This window comes from Poecilia formosa, unplaced genomic scaffold (genome assembly GCF_000485575.1).
Source record: "Poecilia formosa unplaced genomic scaffold, Poecilia_formosa-5.1.2 Scaffold369, whole genome shotgun sequence".
NCBI lineage: Eukaryota > Metazoa > Chordata > Actinopteri > Cyprinodontiformes > Poeciliidae > Poecilia > Poecilia formosa.
In genome coordinates, this window is record NW_006800308.1 from 165,783 (window position 1) to 190,116 (window position 24,334).

The window sequence follows — 24,334 nt, forward strand, 5'->3', positions numbered from 1 at the left end:
CAAACAAACAAACAAACAAGGTTCACTTTTGAATGTGACTGAAAATCTGATTTTTCACATTTATCAACCTGTAAATGCCACAACTTAACCACTTTTCTTAAAAGCCGAAACAGATTAGCAAAATCTTCAAATGTTTCCTGTAGAAGATCCAGATAAAAATACTTCTCCAGTAACTACAGAGCAACTAAAAGCGTGTTTCCTACCTTTGAGTTTAATGCCCAGCTTGGTGAGGGCCTCCTCCACACTCAGACTCTCTCTCTTCCTCATGAAGCCGTTGTCGATGTGAACTGCTATCACCTGCTCCTGGTTTAGAGCTTTGTTCAAGAGAGCAGTGCAAACTGTCGAGTCGACTCCACCGCTCAAAAGCACCTGTGGATACCAAGAAATTACTTTGAGTTGAACCAAGATCAATATTTTATCAACTTAATGTTATTTTACACAACTCATCATTATGACTTAACCACCTAGGGCGCTGTGAAAAAAAAGGTGAAGTTTAAAACTCCCGCTAAAGCGCAGAACCAAGTCAGGACTTTAATTCAACAGAGTGAATTCAAATCTTGCCACTTATCTTCAAACTGCCACTACTGTACCCGCCTCCTAATCAGCTACAGCACTTCACACGAAGTTCAATAGTCAGAAAATATTCTTTCTTCCAGAAGGAAATAAAAGCAAAACATTTTTTTTCCCTCCAAGTTTAGGCAGTTTCACTCACCAGAACTTTAGACGCGCCCACTTTTTCTCTGATTTCATTGATGCAAACCTCCTGCCGGTTGTGCACGGTAAAGTTACTTGTGCAACCCGCAATCTCAAAGAGGAAGTTGCGCAGCATCTCCATCCCTCGCTCTGTTAGGTCGACCTCAGGGTGAAACTGGGTCCCATACAGCTTCTTCTGCTCATTAGCAATCCCTAGATTGAAAGCAGGGCTTTTTTTTAAAAAAAAAATCATGACCGAACAATGTGCCGTTTGAACTTTTGAATAAAACCACTCTAATATGCAAAGAATACGCTGCATATTGTTTTTAAAATATGCACATGAGTTTATGCATGCTTATAGGTTTTATGACAACAATGCAGATTATGCAAACTCTGGGTAAAGGCTATCTGAAGTGCTCCTCACCAGCGATGATGTTCCCTGACTGAGCCACCACTTTAAAGCCATCAGCCACTTTATCCACACTGTCACCGTGGGTCAGCAGCACCAGCTCCTCCTTCTGAAGGCCTCTGATAAGAAACACGCACACAAGCGTCAAATGAAGATATGAAGCGTTTACTGATCTGTTGGGTGATAATTATTGCGTACCCCCAGTGCTTGTGGTAGGAGTCTAGAACAACAATAATTGTGACATTTTTTGTCATATCAGAGGGAAAAATTTGTCGACACTTTTATATTTCTGATCAAATGGGTTTTGTTTTTTTTCGGATTGTGTGAGAAATTGCATCTTTCAAGAAGAAATAAAATGTAAAGGAATTAATGTGACTAAAGATTACCTATTGTTAAACTTATCTAAATAAGTAAGTCTGCAATGTAGTTAAGATTAGTTTAAATTTAAAGTTGAGTGAAATATGCTGCAGGGCAAGTAAGGCTAGAACAATTAACTGGATTGTGACGAATCAATTATCAACTAATTTAGTAATTGATTGTTAACTAGAAGATACGAACTTCAAAAAAGGTTATTTGTTAAAAATAACATTTTCACGTTAATGTTATTTTTTTTTTTACTACAAATGCATCATTTGTTATAAATAGAATGCTATGTTCTTTTTCTTTTAGGCAAGAAAATGTTTTTTTCTTATTTAAAACAAGATTTGAATTATTTGTTTAGTAAGGTTTTTTAAAAATATTTATATTATATAAAATCTGCAGAATGTGCCAGTCTTTTTTAATCCGTTTAATTGGTCAATCATCAGAATAATCGATTACTAAAATAATCGATCGCTGCAGTCCTAAAGCCGGGAGAATTTACATGAATTTTAAAAAAGTACATATTTCATAACAACAACAACCTTTGAACTAATATTTTTTGCAACAATTACACTTGCATACTTCAGATAGTTAATGAATAAAAAGTTTCTACATTACCTGAAAAGGGAGCACGTGTTGTCCAGCACAATGTTGAACACTCCGTCCTCCCTTACGCTCTTTTTATGGACTGTACCGCCAAAAACTTTATTCATCATCTATGGCAAACAAACACAGAGTTAATAATTACACACCGACTCAGTTATGGTGCGCTTGAAATACAGTAAATCATTTCAGAGAGTAGAGGAAATATTGCTGTTCCTTTTCTTAAGAGGCAAACAGCAGCTTCAAGTGTGAAGCATAGATAAAGCTACCTGCATCCCATAGCAGATGCCAAGTACGGGCTTCCCTATGGTGAATATGGCCTGGTCGAAATAAGGAGCATCTTCTGCGTAAACAGAGGCTGGACCGCCTGAAATAATGATGGCTCTAAGGAGTGAAAAGAGGAAAAACCATAAAGACAGTGCAAAACCACAAAACACCTTCACACTTCAATTTAAAGAAAGCATACAAAAAGGGAGAAAAACTATAAAATAAAGGCACTTCCCCACCCCCAGGGTTCTCACCTGTAACCCTGTTCTCTGAGGGCAAAGGCAGGGGTCTCTAAAGGGAGGATCTCTGAGCGGACACACAGCTCCCGCACTCGTCTGTCGATCACCTTCCCATATTGTGCTCCTGCATCCAGGATGGCAACCGCCCCCTCGCAAGATCCGTTCTGCGCTGAGGTGCTGATATCCAGCTGTGGATGGAGTTTCACAGACACATTAACATGTTGATCAAATCTCATCTGTTTTCATGTCTTTAAAAAGAGAAACGCATGCGAGAGTTACATAAACACAGACTTGTCAATGCCAAGTCGGTAGTTCTGCACGAGAGCCGGCACAGTGAAGTCAACCTCTCCAAAACTTTCCTGTGCTCCATCTTTGACCTCCTTGTGGAAAATGTGACTCACAAATAGGCGTAACGTGATTAGGAACATGTGAGCCACAACATCTAGACAGACAGGCACTCTTTTAAAACGTGCTGCAACCATTCAGAAAAATCATGTGAAACCTCAAGCTAGTCAAGGGTTATTAGCTTGAGCAGCTTCTTAAATGGACATTTTGGTCCAGTGAAACTGGAGCTAAAAGAGGGAAACCGGGATTTCAGGGAAGGATGTTGATAGAGAGATTACCAAAAACAGAAACAATATTACAAAAAAAAAAAAAACTGTTTATGAAACACTAAAGTACTAAACATCCCACAGAGCATTGTGGGAGAGATAATATTCTCTCATTATCAGAAGATAATGAGAGAATAGCAAATCTAGCCGGGCATGGCTCCTTTCTGTAACATCTGGACCATTTATCTAGTCAGAGTCTTAATGTGTTACATTAAATTTTCTAGTGAAATATACCCCTTTATAAGCTGATGAGGAAAAAAGGTTCATGGACTACAAGTATTTAAAAGGGTATTGAGTCATGTTTACTCTAGGATCTTGGTCCATGTCGAGGTATTATGGAACCTTTGTTTTATGGCATATGCTTGAGTGACAAACACACATCAGTTGAGGACCTACAGAAATGGAAGCGCCAACCAATAAACCACATCAAAACAAACCCATGAAGAGCATAAAACGAGAAATATGACCCACGTGAAAAGTGAAAGCATATTTTTAGTTGTTTCTAAAATGCACAATATGCTGTTCTAATACCTAGAGGTGGGATAGAAATATTTAGTAACCAAGAATGCTCAGGAAAAGTACTTACCAGATGACCCGCTAACATCGCAGTGTCAGTTTTAAGTTTGCTCAAACTAGCCTCGTCAGATTGTTAGCAGACTGACACTTAAAGTGACGTTATTTTAGCTCAAACTGAGTGACAGCAGCCTTGCAAAGTAAACGAGATTGACGCAAGTTAACGTTTTAGTTTCGAAGCCGATCCTGCGGCTAAAATAAATAAATATTGTGTAATTATTACACTGTTAACGATGCTGTCCTAACATATTCATCCCGGCTAACGCTTGCTAGCTAGTGGTAGCGTGCTAGCGAGCGAAGAACACACAGTAAGTAGCGTTAGCCCGTTAGCAGCACGGTTAACAGAGCTATGCTAAAAACCACGTCGCGCCAGCAGCTGCAGGCACTTACTCGACGAAGACGCAAATGGTGGGAAAAATATGTGACAGACTTGCTTTCATGTCAGATGAGTCTGATATATGACGCGTAGCTAGTTAGCAGTTATGAGCAACATGTAAATGGGGAAACTGCAACAGGCACACAGCGGACTACCCGCACCTCCGTGGGGCTGTTGGTAACATGCTGACTAACTTTCCCCCCCTTGAGGTGCACAGAGGCCGTCTATAAACCGCGGGTACTACGGCTTCCGACATCAAGTCACCCGGGCCACTCGGTACTAGAGTCGCGGCGCGGAGTAACCTATCCACTGACCTTGCTGTCTCCGTTGCACAGAGCCATGGGGGTCTGCCGCTGTTTTCAGTGTTCCCCTTCGCCTCACTGTCCCAGGTCTCACACTGAAAGAGGGCTGCTGGTTAGCTCCTGGATCAGCACGCCGACTACTGCTGGAGAGGCAGACTGTGCTGTGGGTCTAGTGAAGCTCCGCTTTCTCCCCTCATGGGTGGAGCGCAAAGTGAAATTCAACAGATAGTAAAGGGGAAGGGTAGGACTGCCTCTGCGTTGGAGGCTGACAATCAGCCTACAGCAAATAGAGACGGGACGGCCCTTTTAATTACCTTTAAACAATAATAATAAACGGTGGGTTTGTATGTACACGGAGCTTAAATACCACTAGCCAACAGATGTTTCATAATTTTATTTAATTCAAAAAGTATTTTTTTTTAATTAAATTGTTGTTGTTACTCATTAAAATTTCTTCAAAGAGTTGACTCCAACATCCCAACTCTTAGCCCGTGAGGATGCAACGAGTAAGATGAAGCATTGATGAATGCCTTTCCATCTTCTGCTAAGACACCCTGGAGGGTGTGTTTCTCTAGCTATTTCGTTTTACCTAGAAGGAAGCTGAAATCTTACCTCATATGACCTGTGGGGGGGAAAAAAAGATTTATATATTTTGCACTGAGCTAATGCAGATTAGATTATGTTGAGAAAAAACATTCCCTAAACTAGCTAATATAGGTGTAAAATCCAAGTGGAAGGATCTATCAAAGTTTCACCTGAAGGTCAAATGGTTTTCAACACTGACCTCTGAGGTCTTAAATGAGAGTGATTGGTAGATGCACCAGGTAAACATGTTAACAGATATCTTCAGACATTAAGTGATTTAAGCATGGTAGGTCTAGTGAAATAGGGGTGAAAATATGGTATTGTAATAGCATCCCTTCATCTCAAACTATATCTCGGTAAGTGGTGGTAATGGCAGCTTTACATCAGTCCTTTCATCACATGCTGTGTCATTAAAATAAGCCTCTGTCTTGTCACATGTTTGCAGTTGGGATAAGCAACTTCACATGGGCTCAAACCAACCCGCAAGCCTGACCATGTCGTTATTCATTACATCTTAATTTAATGTGGAGTCATGGGTGCATCATGACTCCACATCACAATGTGATTAAATACTATCTAGATTAAGCAAAAGAATAATTTCAAACAATGTTATCCTTGAGTAAATTTTGTCCAGTCATCTTTTAAAAAAAAAAACAGTTCTAAAGTAATATGCCTTCTCTAATATATACAAGGAATGGGTTCTTTTAATAGCGCAGTGTTTTAATTTGTTCTAGCTGTGTGGCCATAAAATAAACAAAGGTAGAGCATGGCTAAGGGGGGAAAACTTTTTAAATTGCCTGTATTTTATGGCGATTGAAGTAAAATCACTCATTTAAGACTAAACTTTGTAATGAAGTTTAGTGTTCATCAGGATCATGTCTGCTGCTGCATGCATTCCTGTTGTATTTTGATTTAACCAGCTGAATAAGCAAGCGACACTCCACCGGTCATTTTGTCACTACAAAGAAAAGTGTGGTTGTTAATGCTCAAAAGTCTGGCAATCCATCCTGGAGACTTCAAACTCATAAACCAATAAAACTGAGTTTTTACCATTCCATTTAACTGGATTGTATTTTACTGTAGTTACATTTTATTTTGGTATTAAAAGTTGTTGCTTTTATCTTTCAATGCATCTGTTTATTATGGATGAGAGCCAATTACTTTATTGCAGCTTGTCATTTTGCATTTAGTTTCTCCTGTTTAATTTGTCTTTTATTTTTTTCTATCCGCAAACATATCTGGATGTTTTATTTAGAAGAAATAATCAATATCAAAATAATGACAAATTCAAAAGTTTAGATTTTTGTTTTATCTTTCCCATTTCGTTTTTGCTTTAGACATAACATTATTATGATTATTATAATTGTTATTATTATTATTATTATTGTTGTTGTTGTTGTTGTTGTTGTTGTTGTTTTTGTTGTTGTATATTGAGTATCTTCTCTTTTTTTCCTTCTCGGAAGACAGGCGTTGGATTTGTTTCCTTCCATAGCAAAAAACCTTCCGTCTTTTTGCTCATTGCTTCTGAAGAGGAACTTCGTGCAGTGACGTTTTCAGACACGTCAGCTAAAGTTACCCGGACACATTTCCGTGCTGCACACTACGTTCTTCTTGGCTGTCCTGTGTTTTTGTCCACCGATGTGTTTTTAAGTTAAACGGTAGTCTAATTATTTCTCTTTATTCATTTCATCTATTAGGACGTTACCGTGTTTTAGCCGAACAATCTTATGAAATAAGCCGCTGATTGACTCACTCATTCCTCTAATTTTGTGTGTTTGTTTCTGCTTTGGCATGCTGTCATCACCAGGTATGCATGAACCCATCCGCTTTCCTTTTTCTTTTCTTTTGTGCATGATTTGTGGCTGTTTCTGAGTTTATTCTGTGAGCGTACAATGTTGTTTACTTTTAAACGACACCAGAGTGAAACCAGCAAACCTCATGTTAATTTTTCACTGACTTGGCTTATAATTATACTTCCTGTTAGAGATCAATGGATGTATTCTTGACATTTCTAAAATGTAGCACTTTTTTGATGATTCTTCTCACACCTTAAATCAAACCTGCTTCTGAGTGTGTTTCTTCCTTTCCGCCGTTTTTTCAATGGATTTCAATAATTTATTTACATTTACCTTTCCAACCATGGCACATTTGGAGAAGACATTAGCTGATTTACCCAGAAGCCTCAAAAGACAGACTAGAAACTCCATGTAATTGTTTTATGGGTATTTTTATTTTCTTCTTCCAGATTTATTGTGGGCACAGCAGGTTTGATGCCCTCTGCTCCATCATGGAGCCCTCAGATTTGACGACACGCAGGAACGGGCGACAGAGGAGAGTACCAGGTGCCTCCACCCTGTCTGAGCACATCGGCTCAATGGACAGAGGGGAGACGAGTTCTCCTGAGCCGGAGACGGAAGAGGAGGCAGACAGCCTCATCAGGAGCTCAGACAGAGAGAACAGGAGGCGTCACCGGGTTCGGCCGGGTATCCGTGGTGAACTGGGGAATATAGCACTTCTCCTGTTCCTCTATGTGCTGCAAGGGATTCCCTTGGGACTGGCTGGCAGCATCCCCCTAATCTTACAGAGCAAGAGCGTCAGCTACAAAGACCAAGCCTTCTTCAGCTTCGTCTTCTGGCCGTTCAGTTTGAAGCTTTTCTGGGCACCGCTGGTGGACGCCCTGTACTTCAGCAGGTTTGGGAGAAGGTATGACGGACACCCAAGTACGGATGATACTGTTATATATGCTTTTGTTTTCGTCTCTGAGCTTGTTGTCATGTGTTTCTGCAGGAAGTCGTGGCTGGTGCCCACTCAGTACCTGCTGGGGCTGTTCATGCTCTATCTTTCGGCAACAGTCACCTCACTGCTGCAGAGCGAGGAGGGGCCCAAGGTGGGCACGCTCACTGCAGTCTTCTTTATGCTTGCCTTCCTGGCAGCCACACAGGTAACCATTAACAAGCACACATATGCAGTGCTTTGCAAAAGTTTTCGTGTCCCCATGAACTGTTTCACCCTACAGGTAGAGCGCCACAGAATTATGAAGTGGAAAGATAAAATGTGCAACTTTTGTTTCAAAAATCAATGAAATTAAAAAATTATTTTCTTTTGCTAAAGAAAATTCTAAGTACAAACTTAAAACTTCTTCTTTCTCCCTCTCTCTCTCTCTCTCTCTTTCTCTCTCACTATCTCTCTCTGTGTACTAGGATATAGCTGTGGATGGCTGGGCCCTCACCATGTTGTCTAGAGAAAATGTGGGCTATGCGTCTACCTGCAACTCCGTAGGCCAGACGGCGGGGTATTTCCTGGGGAACGTGCTCTTTCTGGCTCTGGAGTCTGCTGAATTTTGCAACAAGTACCTCAGAATAGTGCCCAAAGACACCGGCATCGTCACCCTGCCAGGTACATGGACACGCCACTGTTGAATTCTGAGGTGTGGTGTAAAAAATACATATAATCATAAATGATTTTAAAATGTTTTACTTTAACGTTTCCTGTACCATTCAAATTAAAATCAAAGAAATCTGCTAGAGGTGGGTTTTTAAAAAAAAAAAAGCCGCAGTAATCTGGTTGCATAAGGGCGGCACACCTTTACACTAATACTTCTTTGACACACCTTTGACTCAATTTCAACATTTCGTGTTTGTTGGTACAAGCCTCTCATCAGTTATGGCAAATCAGACTGAATTGAAATAAACCTCAGCTGTCCAGCTCTTCTTTTAACTCAATGATCTGAACATACAAATGTATCAGACTACCTAACCATTCCACATAAATATATACCTAACAATAGCACAGGCAAGGCGGGTACCAATAGTTGGAAAGAATGTACTGCAGCGGTGAAATTATTAAACTTGCACATCATTTTAGAGACAAAACAGCAACACGGAAGAGGCTGTTGGGATCTCTGGTTTTAGAATTAGGAATTCAGTAAGAAAGGAGGTTTGAAGACTTGACACTAAACATCCTGGACTGACTACAATATTCCCAAACCTTGCGGGTGAATGCATCATGGTCTGAAGAAACCAAACGTCTGCTATTATGCCAAGCATACGTCTTAAACCGCAAATGTTTGAAGAATCTTTGCAAGGCAGAATGGGGCAAATGTACAAGATGTGCTGATGTATTGAAAATGATTGTTTTTCTTATTTCTGCTAGGTTTAGGCTGATGATTTCAGTCGATCTTTTGTTCTTCTGTTGCAGATTTTTTATTTTTCTGGGGGGTTATATTCCTAGTCTCCACTACCCTGGTGGCCATCCTCAAAAGGGAGAACGATCACAGCAGAGGCAGGAGGAACGTCCCGGAAGAGACTCAGGGTGTCACGGAAACCTACAGGCTCCTGTTCTCCATCGTCAAGATGCCCACAGTCTTCACTTTTTGTTCCCTGCTCCTCACAGCTAAAGTACAGAACTGCTAACAGCAAGATGACTGGTGTTGTCTGTATCTGAAGAAAACTCATGGTGAAAATATTTTATTTTTTTTTTTTGCATTAGATCGGTTTCTCTGCAGCAGATGCCGTTACAGGTCTGAAGCTGGTGGAGGCTGGAGTCCCCAAAGAGCAGCTGGCGCTCCTGGCGGTTCCCATGGTGCCTCTGCAGATCCTTCTGCCGGTGATCATCAGCAGATACACGGCGGGGCCCCGACCCCTTGACGTCTTTTATAAAGCCTTTCCGTTCCGGTAAGCGCTCACGTAAAGTGGAGAAGTTGACTCACTTTGTGTTTGTATGCTGTAAGCAAAGAGCTAGCGGAGTCCTGTTCTGTTACGCAGGTTGCTTATCGGGCTTGAGTACGCTCTGCTGGTATGGTGGACCCCCCATGTGAAGCAAGAAGGAGGATTCCCACTTTACTACTACGCCATAATCCTGCTCAGCTATGCATTGCATCAGGTTTGTTGTTTTTCTCCGTTTGTCTCTGCTGGTTGCTCTGCTTAACTACAACCGTCAAATCCAGTCTGACTTCCTGAAACCTGTTCAAGTAAACCGGATGATGAGCGTTTGCAAACCTCTCACAGTAAAACACTTAAACACCTTGTTTTTTAATTTGGTGTCCCTAGGTGGCGCTGTACAGCATGTATGTGGCCTGCATGGCCTTCCACGCCAAAGTGAGTGACCCCCTCATAGGAGGGACCTACATGACGCTGCTTAACACAGTCACTAACCTGGGAGGAAACTGGCCCTCCACCGTGGCTCTGTGGATGGTCGACCCTCTGACCTCTAAGGAGTGCCAGGGGGCCGTGGGACAGAGCTGCAGCTCGTCACTGGAGGCGGAGGTGAGTGGCACGCGAGAGAGCAGAAAACCACAGGGTGTGTTTTTATTTATAAACTAAACCCCTCTTTTTTTCCCCCCTCCAGTTGTGCGTCAAGGAAGGAGGCGTTTGTGTGACGACCATGGACGGCTACTACGTGGAGTCTGTGGTGTGTGTCGTCATCGGTTTGCTGTGGTGGCTGTGGCTGGGGAAGAGGATGAGGCGGCTGCAGGAGCAGAGCTCGTCTGCGTGGAGATGCAGGGTGAACCAGTGATACGAATCCTACAGACATTTCAGTAGTGAGCTGCACCTTCATTTTCTGCTCCAAAACCAGCTGGACTCACAGTCGTTCCCACACAGCAACGTTTTGCTCTGGTCTGGCTTTTTCGCTGCCAGATCGAGGAGACACTTACCATTAAACATGCCACTTTAATGTACACACATATGAAGTAAGCCACCATCGCTGTCTTCTTCTTTTTATTTTTATTTTTTTTAAACTATTGCCGCCGTCTTATAAAGTGTCCTAGTAGATTTTTACCATGTTGTGCTGCTTAAGCAAAACCAAACAAAGGCTGGGTCAAAGAAGATCTTGACAATTATTTTTTTTTCATCTGAAAAAAGAATTTTTTAAGATGCTTTATGGGTTTTAGTACTTCATCTTCAAACCCATCTATCTTTCTTATATGAAAGGAATATTCACAGAGCCAGATGCACTAATCTTAACTCAAAGCACATGTGAAGATTTTTCCTCATATCCCTGACCTGAACTACGAAGCAGGAAAAGAGTCTCAGTGCAGTTCAGAGGGAAACAGTTAGAGAAATAGGACGCGGTTACGTATAAATGTTTTAAAAAGAAAAAGGATAAAGAATATCTACAGTATGCAGAAATATCTTCTCTTCATTGTCCCTGTTTCAGTTTAACTAAGGAGAACATTTTGGGAGACATCTTACTATAATATTTATAGTATTCTATAAATATTATACTATAATATACTATACTATACTGTACTATAATATAATATTTATAATTTAAATCCATACAAAGGAATAAAATAATTTTTGTCTCCTCCATTGTAGAAGGGTGCTGCATTAAATATTTGTCTTGTACTTTCATATCAGTCATATTAGTTATAAAGTTGGACCAATCAAGCCCCTGCCAGTTTCTGGTTTTCTTTGACCTCTGACCTGCCGGTTTCTGTTCGTCCTCTGACTGTAGTACAGAAGAGAAAAACAGGGGCGGCAAGTTCATTGATAGGTGTTGTAGTTTTGTATTCAAAAGAAAATGAAGGAATGACACGATTATCCCCATTTATGCACAACATTTTGTTTTATAATGTGCATTATAGCATCTGCTGCTGGTTCAGATGTTTATGTCCTGAAAATAGCAAAGGAATGTTTGGATTATTTATTTGAGCCTGAAGATTGCAATTTGAAATCCTAGGCGGCAGAAAATTAACTTTAACTTAGAAGGCATGATTGCTGGTAAATATGCCGAGAGCAGAATAAATTCACTTCTATTCCACTCCTGGCCACTGTAATCTCTCACGCGTGGATTTCTGCTGCACTAATCCAGCAGCACGAATACCAGATTACGATGAAAATGCTAACGGTATGAATTTGAGTACGTTAGCATCAGTTGCTACATTCCAAACGTGTGCTACCGCTGTTACCATGGTGATATACTGTGCAGCCTAATTTAGAAAGTTGCAACAGAGACGGTGATTTTCACAAGCTGCATCCAGCTGAACAAGACTGAAACCGGCCACCAGACGAGACGCACATGTTTAAATACATTGTAAACAATCAGCGCTACCGCTGCTTTTATCGCGTAGCCGTGTACGTTAGCTAGATCAATAATTTACACAGAAATAATCTGCATATTTTATTTCCTTTGACCGTGTTGCTTTCGGCGGACTGAAAATATTACTTTGATTTCATGTCACCCTAAAAATAGAATCATTACGGTGGACGGTGTTGTGATCCCAACTCAGGACGTTACAACCGATTAGTGACGGTGTGACGCTGAAGTACTGCAGAGCGGGATGGACACACTCAACCCGGCTTCATAGTTTGCTGCCCAACTCCCAAGTTCAACCTGTTATGATTTAAAATACTCAGATTTCTAACATGTTTCATCATTTCTATTGTGGTTGGTTTTGTTTCTTTAAACCGTGCCTTGTTTAGTGTCTTCAAGTCAGTTCATTGTCAAAACTTTTATCTGAATTTGAAAAATGAAGGTAGGTTATGCTGCCATCATGTGGCAGAGAAGGGGGACTGCTAATTACCCACACTTTACACTGTTGCCCTCAAATAATTGTGAAGGTACTCAAGTTCCTTTGAGTTTCTCAACACACTAGAGCTTTAATCCGCCAGTTGTTTCTGTGCGCCAGTGGAAGTGTGCGCTCCTTAGAGAAGAATTAGATTTGCACTTTGTAATCTAAAAACTCGTCGTCGTCTATATGGTTAAATGAATGGAGATGCCGAAACGTCATTTTGCCTTTTTAAAATGATACAAAACTTCCATGAGCAATTACAAACGATGGTCAGTATATTGGTTTGGGAAATCTTTTCAGTGCAGCTTTTTCCAGTTTGTTGGTTGCATTGTAACTGCATTTACTGCACAAGTTCATATTATTACAGGAAACATTTAATATCTATTTAGTCTGTTTAGATAAGTGGATGATGTCATGGATACCTTTACATCGTATCAGCCATGAGGGACGATTAGTGCGAGTGTAACGTCTGAATGGTGGTTACCAAAATTCCCTGGTGAAAACATTGATAAGGGTCGTTTGTAGCTTGTGAAATACATTAAATATATTGATTTGAGGAGCTGGTACTTGCTGTTGTTTATAATAAATGCACTGAAAGCATGATTTACATCAAATGAATTAGTTGGACAACAGGAAACAAGGGAAAAGCGTCTAAATTACGTGTTTTTTTTTCTGTTCCTGAGCCTTCTACTCTTTTTAAATGTGTATCTGTCCTTTTTATATTAGACATTAATTAAGCTCGGCTCACAGCAATATTATGAGAATGTTTTATATTTACTTGCTGCAGATCATCCATTTAGATAGTTCTGTCATTGACACTGTTTACTGATTTAGTTTGATAATTGGTGTTTTTCCAGGTGGTGGGCAACTACTTAAGAGTTTTATTATATTATTTTATTCTATTCATAATATATATATTTTTAGTTCTTGCACAGCTTTAGTTTACTGCGATTCAAATTCCACAATAGGGTGCCAAAACAAATTTGTCCAGACTCGGGCCCCGTCTACATTTATTTGCATCTGACGTTTTGTTCTTGTCCGCACAAAAACAAAGGTTTTGGTCAAATAAATTGCGATTTAAAAGGCTTTCAAAGGTTTATTGACAGATGGTTTTATTGTCAGTGAATTTTTTTTCTTTTTTCTTCATTTTCCTTACAAACAAACTGTTTTTAATATCTGACTAATGAAGCCAAAGCTTAGAAGCTATGGACTTCTCCAGGAATAATTAGATCAACTTAAGACATCTGAATTGAAGCATTTACTAAATTGGAATTTTTTTTCTACATTCCAAAGTCTTTAAGATAATAAAATAAAATAAAATCATAACCACTGTGGTTCTAAAGGCTTAATTTCAATTGGATGGAACAAAATGAAATTTTGACGTCATTTTTGTATCGAAGGTGGAACCTGGAAAGTCTGAATTTGAAAATTATTTTACCATCCTTATGATACTCTGTAGATCCTCTTGGATTTCTGTGTCTGCTCTGCTCTCAGGCTCTCAAGTTCTGCTTGTTTTTACTACCTTGAGTCTTTTCCTTCCACTGTCACCATGTGCTTGTGTCATAACTGGGAACAGACTGGAATGTGTGTAATCTTAATGGTTGGATTAATCTGGTCGCACACTTCTGGATGGTGGTTGGACCCGTTTGTCCTGTGAAGTGCCTTGAGGTGACATTTGTTAATGAGTGAAGCGATGCTACACAAATAAACCGAGTTCAAAGTAAATCCCACGTTGTAACAGAATCCCGCCGAAGGAAAAGAACGACTAAAAGTGATTGAATATTGAGATCTCAATAAATATTTGTAATTAAAAACATACACTTCATCAGGTTTGCGTCTCTTTTTCTGTGACTGTTGGAGGGAAAACAAACAGACATGATGCGCATGTTTTCTTTACAGTTTATTCATAATTTCTTTTTGCGTCTCAAGAGTTGTAAAATTGTTTTTCCTGAACAAGTTAATGCTGAGGCAGGAGGCTGTGGCTGCGTCTCCGGGTCTTTGGAGCTCTGAACCTTCACAGAGCTGCAGATGGTGAGACCAGATCAACTGGTTCTGGAGCTTCGGACGCCCTGAGCGTCTCCGAGCGGCCGGAAGGAGAGCCGGAGGTGGTGTTACGCAATCAGCACAGAGACCAGCTATACGTTGCCGTTGATAAGGAGCTGAATTATAAGAGTGATAACTCAAGTATGGAGTCCACATGATGTCATTTCACAACACAACTGCTTAAAGAATTGATAGTTTTTGGGTTTTTTATTTAATGGAGGCTCTATAAGTTGATGCACAGCACAGAAAATGGATCCACTTGGTAAGACTTCGTAAAACAAAGCAAAACCTTTTGTTTATAGAGCCTCTTTTTGTCTGATCGTCACAATCCACTTGTTTTTTTGGGTTTTTTTATATTAATCCTAATTCAGATCATAATCCAGAACCAGGAAGCATGTCAGCAATCCATCCAGTAGAGCTTACTGGCATCGACTAACAGAGATCAAAGCACTTTGGATATCTTAAAGTCCAGCAGACTGACTGCGTCTCACCTCCAACCATACCATAGTGTGAGAAATGATCGACGTCGACGGGGCGACGGCGTCACCTTCAGCACTGAACTGTAGTCTGCCGGAGTGCCGGCCCCAAGCGCACACTCCAGGTCGTGACAGTACATGTAGTGTGCAGATGTGCAAGAAGTTTGGATTCTCTTTGTCTCTAGCATCCGTTCCTGTTTCTTTGCCTTTAAAAAATATCACCAAACCAGAGGGAGAAGAGATGAAGTCAGGGGTCATAGGTTCATACGTAGATGCTCGGGCCGTTTGGCCATGACGGGGTAGGCTTGCTGCTTCATCTGGGCGAGGTTGACCCCCGCAGGCTGTCGGATGGGGAGCGGAGCCGAGGCCTCGGCGCTACTAGTGATGTCCATCTGCTCTGCGGTGGACAGATCCATGGGCTGCTCCAGAGGAGACGGGAGGACGCTCTGTCCCACGCCGGGGATGAGGGGACTGCGAGACCAGCCCGGGCTGAGAAGGAAGTAAGAGACTACAGGTTAGAGGCTGCAGGTTAACGAGTCATGCAAATAATCAGAGCTGCTGCAAACCAGCCGACAAACCTGAGAAGAGTCCTTGGGCTGTCCATGATGCGCCGAGGGGAGCGGATCTTTGGCTCGAAGGAAAACTTCTCCTTGATGTTTTCCAGAACTGATGGCGCAACGTACGTAAAACCCTGGGAAAACCACGGAGGAAGGAAACGAGGAACGAGCCTTTTAATTATGGAGATTTTCTTTTTTTTTGCACAACTTTCTGCAAACTTCCATACTTTTCTGGGCTCTTATTATGACATTTCTAGGTTTAATTTGAACCCAATTATACAGCACAAACATACGGAAAGCGTCAACAACCTAACACATCATTTGTCTTTTATGGTCATTTTTTGTTACATTTACCTGTTGAGCAACAATCCTGTTTGTAGAATGCCTCGCAATCAACTTTCCACACATTGCAACATCCCAACCACACACTTCAGATGCATCCCATTGGGAAGACAAACACAACAGAGCGCATAAATGTGAAGGGAAATCACAGAAGGTTTGCAAATTTTTACCAATAAAAATCCACAAAGCATTTCATTTAATTAATTATTTTAAATTTATCTCCTTTCACTGCAGTTACACCTGCAAGTGATTTGGATAATTTCTCTTCTAGCTGTTTACGTCTATGGATGCTAAAATGTTTATTAGCATTTAGCAGTTGGATTAGGTGAAAGGAATCTGATCATCAATTTTTTAAAATTAATTTTCAGGTGAATTTATCTCTGGACTTTGACTGGGTCATTTTAACACATGGAAATGTTTTTAGTTTTTTAGACGGGTCATTGTTCCAAAATTCCAATCAATTTCAAGAGGGTTCTGATAATGACCCAGACTAGAGCTTGAGATCCCTAATGTAGCTCTGAGCTGATCTTCAGAGACATGTTCCTGCTGGAAGCCAAAGCTCTGCTCCGATCTCAAATCTTGTGCAGCTTTGAACATGTTTTCTTCCAGGATCATTCTGTATTTAGCTCCACCCATCTCCTCGCCAATCCTAATCCACTGCCCTGTCCCAGAAAATAATCCACAAACTGTCACAACTTTCTCAGAACGGCGAGTGTTGCTGGTGTCCTCTTAGTACGACAGCATCGCCACATGATGGCGTGTTCAAGGTGACGCACATCGCTGCCGCTTTGCACACACACACACACACACACACACACACACACACGCAGGCGTTAAATGTTTTGCATTTGGATCGATTTCGAACTGACTGGTAGTTGTAATATTGACAGACTTCCTCCTGAGCTTTAGTTGAGCTGTTTGGTAGGTTTGCAGCTCTGCCAGACTCTTTCCATTTTGTCATTGGTTGTTTGAGCAGTACTGAATCAGATATTTTTCATTTGGTTACCACTTAGCAACTAGGGCTGCACTGGATTTTATTTAAGAGTATCGCGGCGCAGGGGCCTGACTACATTTACCTGTCACACCTTTTACATTTTTTTGTATATATTCATCAACAAAACATCTTAAATCCTTTTCTTTCTATCCAGTGAATACAAGTGCAAAACAATTGGAGTTTATGACTCTAATGTGACAAATTGTGGAAGACTTCCATTGGAATAAGTAAAGTGGGATCACTGCATCTCTAATAATTCAGATTAAACTTGCTCCTAAACAAGGCAGAAGTGAAGTAAAGTTATTACCAGGAAGGCTTGATTTGCGCTCTCGCTGAGGGTGGAGTCGTCAGGGCTGTCCACCGGAGTCTGGCTGGTGAACTTCGAGTCGAACTGACTCACGTCATCCGCCGATTGCTGGCCAGACCAGAGAGGAAACACGGGTTTGGGATTACGGCAACATGAGAGGTTTCAGCCAAAGCAAGCAGGAGATGATCCGACACAGCAGAAGGCTTGAACCTTAGCCTCTAACGTAGCGTTATTTAGGCACATTAGCAAAACACCCCACCAAATAGTAAAAGGTAATGAATGTCTGTTTATGGTTTTACTTACAAGGACAGGTTTGAAGGGAGGCTCCACTTTCCGGGCCAGTAGATCTTCCCAGTTGATGTGTCGAAAGAAAGGATGAGCCTATTGAACACACACACACAAAAAAATTATAATTTAAACAAGTTGGTCGCAAATCTCATAACAACCGGCTGAAGTTTGAGAATATTCTTTTTGCATCTGTTGCTCTCACCTGCACCTCTGTGGCGTCTCCTGGTCCGGCTCCGAGCCGTGACGAAGCGTTTCTCTTCAGCAGCTGTTCAGGCAGCGGTCAAATGTTAAGAGAAAAGCAGCAGGGCAAATAATCGTCTTCAAGCAGACGCAGGAGACCGTTACCCGTTTCAGGAGATCCCTTGCTTCCTGCGTGAGGTAGGGTGGCAGGCTCAGCTTACACTTCAGGATTTTATCAATGGTCTTCTTCCGGTTCTCACCTGTGAAGGGGGGCTACAATTAGAGAGGAAAGACCAGGGTTATTAACGCAATACCTATGCTTATTCACAACAGTAATAACGAAACTGGGCGCGTTCCACTGACCGCTCCTGTGAGCATGTCGTACATCAGAGCGCCCAGACTCCACCAGTCCACCGCTCTGTTGTGGCCGCTCCTCATCAAGATCTCTGGAGCCCTGAAGCACAGAGAGCCCCACAGCGTCCGAGGCCGTTAGCGATGAAGAGTGCAACCGGGTCAGAGGTCCCAGAAAAAAACAAAAAAAAAACAACAACAAAAAAAATAATAAAAAAAAACACCTACATGTATTCGATGGTTCCACAGAAAGTGTGAGTAACCGTCCCGTCATGAATGGATTCTTTACAAAGACCGAAGTCGGTCAGTTTTACGTGACCTGGAGGAAAATCAAGAAATATTTAGATGCCAACATTTACGTGAATTAATTACACCTGCTGGAAGCTCAGCACTAAATAAAACTTTGATTTGAAAAGTATTCACACCCCTTGAACTTTGCCACGTTGTGTCAAGTTTTAATTTTTTAAATTACTAAAAGCTAAATATTAGTCAAAGAGAGACATGGTTTCCATATTCTTTTTAATGAATAAAATATGAAGACTGCATTTCTATTCGATGCAAGAGAATGAATACTTTATAAAACAAGTAAAGCTGCAGATGTTTGGGGGTTTAAAGCATCTAAGAGAATTGTAGCTTTTTAGAATAGTTCAAAAGATGGGCTAGATTTGATGAAGAGCGTTTCAAGCAAATATTTATTACTTGACTCAGAAGTTTTATTAAATTTAGGGCTGGACTTTGACTAGGTCAGTGGTTCTTAACCCAGGTCCTCTAGGTCTTAGACGCAGCCCTGCTCCGGCACATCTGATTCAAATGATCCCATCCAATGCTGCAGAAGTCTGTTGATTACTCATTAATTTAAGTCAGGTGTGTGGCAACTGGAGAAAATGGTTTTTAATTTAAAACTAAACCAAAATGTTTGATCACTAAACCACAAATATGGTGCTGGTCTGTCACTTAAAATCCTGATAAAACAAATTGCAGACAGTACTTGTCGTGTTAATAATAATAATAATTAAAAAAAAAGAAATCAAGAAGCACGAATATTTCAAAAGGCTCTAAATGTTACGCATCATCCGGGACGGACTAACCTTGGCTGTTGAGCATGATGTTCTCGGGCTTCAGGTCTCGGTATATGATGCCTTTTTGGTGCAGGTGACCCAGAGCCATGGAGATCTCTGCGAGGTAAAAACTACAAGCAACAAAAGACTAAATCAACGCTAATAATATCACACCAAACGTCACGTCAATGTGACATTAAAGCAAGCAAGGACTGTTGCATGTTTTCAGGTCTAAAAACAGTTCTGAATTTATAATCAATTGTTTCAAACTAAATATCAGGCGTTATTGGCAGCCACAGTGTTAAAACTCGCCACAGGGGCAACACTTTGGTCGATGCAGTTCGGTTCGCCAGACAGTAATCTGTGTATGGAGCCAGTCCGAGCCGCACCGCTCAGTGGAAACGAGGCATCGGCCTCCTCTTTTCTCCAGACTGGAGCGTACAGAGAGAACGATCTTTGACCAGTTATCTTTGCACAATCTCTGCAGCTCATCCAGAGTCCAGTGTCCCCCCCCCCTTATGCTCCAGCTCACCTCACGTTCTCTATCAGCTTCCGGTCTGAAAAATTATATCGTCTTAGAGGAAAGTTAACTTTGTTCCTGCTGAATCATTTCCTACTTGGCCATCGTAATCAGTTTGAAAGACTACAATGTCTTGGAGTTTGTGATGCCAAGATGTTTAACAAGTTAACCCAGCGTTGGCCAACTTCATCACAAATCCTCTGCTATATCCCCAACAGCAGACATATGAGGGTTCTTAACATATTTCTGTTTTGTTTCACATGAAATCCAGCTGGAGTTTTTGTTGCTGAGGAGCTGAATCTTATTCTGACCAGTTCTGATCAGCAGCACCAAAGATGCTTTTTCCTGACGCATCAAAAACAACCACTGAATTATTACAGAACATTGAATAGATGTACTCAAATTTATTTGACTAAAATGTTCCCATAAGACGCTATCACTGCAAGCTGGATTAACACTTCTACATGACAACTTGCTTGGACAAGTAAGAATCTTCAAAAGCGACTTCCTGTCACATGATGCAAAACAGAAGAACGGGGAAAAAATAAAATAAAATCAATAATAATGTCAGCAGTAAATGACTGAAATCTGATGCCAAACAATCCTCACCAGGCTGTGTCTTCCATGAAGATGCCCTCTCTCTCCAGCTGCATGAAGAGCTCTCCTCCTGCACAGCAGAACAACATCTTAACAAAATAAGCAACGCGCAAGTTCTCAGGACGGTCCAAAAAGGTAAAATGTTTCGAAAACAACAACAAAAATAAATCATCAGCCTATGAGCTGCAAGTGCATCTTCCTCTATGAAACGCATTATCAATTCATGCTGCATTAATCTGCCACTTAAAGAGACAGTGTAAGATTGCTGCCCAGGAACAATATGTACTCCGAGTACTTCTGTTGCTTTATATTTTCTCTGTTTACGCTGAAGCTGAAAATAAAATGGTTGCAAGCAAGTGATGTCACAGAAACATTATTAATGCATGTATACAAACTTAGGCTCATTTACAAGAATAAAATGTTATAGACTATATGTTTAAAGACAAAAATAGCAGGTCTGGTGTGTTGCGTTTTTTTTTTTTTAGTGTTACAGACCACTGAGGTACTCCAGGATGAGATAGAGCTTCCCTCCCGTCTGGAAGGCGTAGATGAGATCAACGATGAAGGGATGCTTCACTTCCTCCAGGATGTTCCTCTCTGCCTTGGTATGAGCCGTGTCCTTAGCGTTACGTACAATCATAGCCTGGAGGCCGGAAGCACAGGGAAATAAAATCAGACGAAAAAAGAAGATATATATATATATATATATGAACGATATAAAGAAATGTGACATGATATGCACACACACACTGCAGCATGGCCACTGGATAATTTCGACAGCTAAAACTGTCTCCTCTTCTGTGTTAGTGCCTTCCATCCGCATGCTAAGTTTTATTTTGCATGTGCAGATTTTTTATTTTTTTATATTTGGCAAAGTGAACATTATAAAAACTCCCCTCCGTTAATGCAGAAATTGCTGCAAGCGATAACGTCCTGTTTGCACAAGCTTGTAATTTCCCTCTGTGGAGTTCTACCACCTTTTGCCATCGTTGCTCTGGTTGTTTTAATTACATTTTAAATGTGAGTTAAAGAATTATCAAAGAAACTATGACAGGACAGCAAAGGTATCACAGCAGTTTTGATTAGACTGAGGTTGACTTTTCAAAAAATAAAAAATAAAAAAAAGTTGTGAAGCTGTGGCCTGAGCCAGGAATCATCTTTTAAATGCCTCCTGGCTCAGACACCCCAGAGTGGCTCCTTACCAGGCCTCTGCAGCCTTTTCTTTGAAGATGTGCAAGTGCAGAGTGTCCTGATTTTTCATCTGTCGACAGCCTCTGCTCTCTGCCGCTCTCCTCACTTCTGTTTACTGAACACTTCTGTCTGACAGCCAACGAGCTGCCTGTCAACAGCTCTGTCGTCTCAGCAGCGAGCGTTCAGAGCTGTGGTGGCAGGGACATTAGGGTGGATGCTCTTATTCCAAATTTTCAGCCAAATTCACAAAATACACACACGCAGACCCAGAGGGCAATGGATTAAAGTTCTTATGTTTTACTACACAGCGACATTATAAGCAACACAAAACTGGCGGAAAACTAAGAAAAACATTATGAAGCTCAGTTGAGAAGCTTCACTTCCGCTATAAACTCAAGTGTTTGTGGCTGGGGATTTTTTGGACAAGTCTGGACAGACTTAAAATTTCATATGCTTCCACGTTTGTGAGCCTCCATCAGATCTTTACCGAAAATGCCGTTTTACGCTTTCCACTGTTAAGTTTTGCCACCAAAACTCTCTCTCTCCCCCTCCCCCGCCCCGAGCGTAACGTAGCAGCTCTTTAATGTGTCACCGAGGTCGTGCAAGGCAATCCCTCCGACATGAAGCTGGACCCAATGGGCTCGAGCGGAGCGTTTAAAGAGCCGAGGCTGCAGCAGAGCAGCTGGCAGTCTACCAACTAGCAGTGAAATCTTACCCCACCACTGACTTCAGCAGCAGCCCATATGTGCAGACAGAAGCAATATAATGTTAATTTATAAAGCAAACAGCGTGATTACATAACCAAAACTGCATCTGCGCTTTTGGTGAAATACAACTCAGAGGCAGACTGCAAAAGAAAAAATTTTATACCTTTTTTAAAACTTTCATGGCAAATATTTTGCCGGCTGCAGCTCCGACAACTTTCCGAACTTGGAAAACCTGCGGAGCAAGGAAAAAAAAAAAATGTAGAAAGAATTAAGTGTTCGGAATAGTCACACAGGCAGTTTGGGGGAAAAACATGGGTCAGCATAACATTACAGAGGCAAAATAATTCACCACACACGCCGCTCAGACAAACGGCATGTTCACTAGACTCCATACCTTTCCATAGCCGCCTTTTCCGAGCACCCGCAGCAGCTCGAAGCACTCTGGTCTGATGTTCTCCGTCCCCTGATTGACGTTGTCCTCGGAGATCTCGATCTTCTCACAGTCGTCCATATTGCTGCAGAGACAAATGTAAATAATTAGGCTTCTCTTTTGGACCATTTTAAAAGTGGTGACATAACTGAATACTTACAACTCAAACCCACTGCACTGATCCATGATGTCAATGTTTTGAGTCTGTAAGGAAGAGCAGAACACTGATGAGTAAAGGAGACTTTAAATTTATGTTATTTTCTGTGCTATAAAATCATTTGGTCATTTTAAAACTTTCTTTGAAGTTTGGCTCTATGCCTGTGAAGTAGTTATATTTATGCACCATAACAGGCACTTTAAGAAAAAAAAAAAAAAAGATTTTTTTTTCCCTATGTGAAGCAAAAAAAGCTGCCATACCATATTCTTCATATCTATATTTTAAATGTTTAATATTGACTGATTCTGATTATTTTCCTCATAGAGAATCACATAAACATGAGCTTCTGTGAGACAGTACGTACTATAATGCTGAACTTTAGCCTTATTTTCATCTCAATGAAAAATAAACATGTCATTCAACAACTTTTTTTACAATCATGTCGCACTTTTTGGGTTAGACGGCTGGACAAGACATGACTGACAATTTAAATAGAGATCAATTTGTGCTCTAAAACTCAGCAATAGCCGTTTTCCTATCCCTGTATAAAGACAAGCTACTGGGCAGCCAGTCCTCAGCCCACACAGCCCCACTCTGTCACATTTTGCCAAAATAAACTGTTGCACACGGAGCCACATTTATCACTGCTGCACCTTTGGCCAAGTAAGGATGTTTTGCACAACCCGTGCGTGACAGCGACGCTGACAGCTCCAACAACGCATAAAAGTCAGTCCTGAACCGGGCTGTAAAGCCATAAAAAACGAAAGGCGCTTGTTTTGTTGTGTTTGCGGTCATGCTAATAGTAACAAACAGTTTGTGAGGCCCTGACAGCCCCGGCTGCTGCAGCCTGCAGGCCTGCCGTGGCTGCTGGCAGACGACCAGGCTAACGCAGCTAGCTACGGTGCGGCGGGGAGTTTCTCCTCTGACAGCCTCTGCTAAAGCACCTCATCGTTCTCGTCGTCGGAGACATTTTCCTCCGGCTGGTCCAGATCGATGTCAAACACTCCGGCCATGGCGGCGAGTCGCTCGGGTTGCTGTGTCACAGACCGCAGGTACAGCAGGCGTCCCCCACCTCATGGACAAACACGCACGGCCGCCATAACCGGCTACTACACCGAGCAGGCGCATTGCGACGCTCCACAAGGGGGCGGGAACGTGTTGTCTCATATACAAAGGCACCACTGCACTCAATACTAGTACATCTCCAAACACTTGAAGGTTGCGTAAAAGGGAAATATTTATTACCAGTAATCTCAGAAAATAAAACTCTTATATTATAGAATTATCACATGGGGTTTCTTACAGAAAACTTGCTAAGCCCTGTGCTTGGGGCGCTAGGGCTGTCATTCATCTGGCTGGCATGAGTTAAAATGGTTAAAGTAGACAGGAAATTTGAAAATATCACTTGATAGTTATGCATTATTGAAAGACTGTAAGATTAATACCTAAATACCAACTATAAAGTCTTTAAAAAAGGCAATGACAAAAAAAAACCCCTAAAATAAATAAACAATGCCAAGCCTGGTGGGGATCACAAGTAAAGCCTGGTGGCCCGCCAGGCTTATAATACACTGGGGGGAACCCTGATCACACATAGAGCGGCAT

General features: G+C 41.4%; 4 protein-coding genes across 5 annotated transcripts in view; 1 reads left to right on the plus strand and 3 right to left on the minus strand.

Annotated features, from left to right (window-relative positions):
• gmps (guanine monophosphate synthase) overlaps nt 1-4,743 on the minus strand; it is a 12,744-nt gene extending 8,001 nt beyond the window's left edge. The window contains exons 1-7 of the mRNA XM_016662337.1: nt 4,446-4,743; nt 2,587-2,759; nt 2,335-2,449; nt 2,081-2,178; nt 1,118-1,221; nt 713-906; nt 204-369 (exon numbers count right to left, since the gene is read on the minus strand). Coding sequence (XP_016517823.1) covers nt 204-369; nt 713-906; nt 1,118-1,221; nt 2,081-2,178; nt 2,335-2,449; nt 2,587-2,759; nt 4,446-4,472 — 877 coding nt within the window. The 5' untranslated portion in view covers nt 4,473-4,743. The remainder of the gene's footprint in view (nt 1-203; nt 370-712; nt 907-1,117; nt 1,222-2,080; nt 2,179-2,334; nt 2,450-2,586; nt 2,760-4,445) is intronic.
• A 1,751-nt stretch (nt 4,744-6,494) lies between these two features.
• slc33a1 (solute carrier family 33 member 1) lies at nt 6,495-14,356 on the plus strand. Of its 2 annotated transcripts, none has more exons than XM_007575094.2 (9): nt 6,495-6,825; nt 7,264-7,721; nt 7,806-7,959; nt 8,219-8,414; nt 9,216-9,415; nt 9,507-9,691; nt 9,782-9,899; nt 10,067-10,282; nt 10,365-14,356. In XM_007575094.2, the coding sequence occupies exons 2-9, from the start codon at nt 7,306-7,308 to the stop codon at nt 10,530-10,532; spliced, it is 1,653 nt and encodes a 550-aa protein (XP_007575156.1). In that variant the 5' UTR covers nt 6,495-6,825; nt 7,264-7,305; the 3' UTR covers nt 10,533-14,356. The 2 variants fall into 2 exon arrangements, with proteins under 2 accessions (XP_007575156.1, XP_007575157.1); XM_007575095.2 differs by having other exon boundaries at nt 6,496-6,676.
• A 58-nt stretch (nt 14,357-14,414) lies between these two features.
• rps6kb1b (ribosomal protein S6 kinase b, polypeptide 1b) lies at nt 14,415-23,865 on the minus strand. Its single transcript, XM_007575097.2, has 15 exons — nt 23,674-23,865; nt 22,733-22,776; nt 22,537-22,657; nt 22,306-22,374; nt 20,740-20,887; nt 20,257-20,314; nt 19,158-19,258; nt 18,298-18,388; nt 18,082-18,172; nt 17,884-17,991; nt 17,741-17,803; nt 17,554-17,631; nt 17,251-17,358; nt 15,629-15,741; nt 14,415-15,539 (listed from the first exon to the last, which is right to left on the minus strand). The coding sequence occupies exons 1-15, from the start codon at nt 23,740-23,742 to the stop codon at nt 15,305-15,307; spliced, it is 1,497 nt and encodes a 498-aa protein (XP_007575159.1). The 5' UTR covers nt 23,743-23,865; the 3' UTR covers nt 14,415-15,304.
• Nucleotides 19,537-24,334, minus strand: part of LOC103153999 (ribosomal protein S6 kinase beta-1-like) — a 10,332-nt gene continuing 5,534 nt past the window's right edge. The window contains exon 7 of the mRNA XM_007575127.2: nt 19,537-20,213. The gene's annotated coding sequence lies outside the window, so the exon portion shown is untranslated. The remainder of the gene's footprint in view (nt 20,214-24,334) is intronic.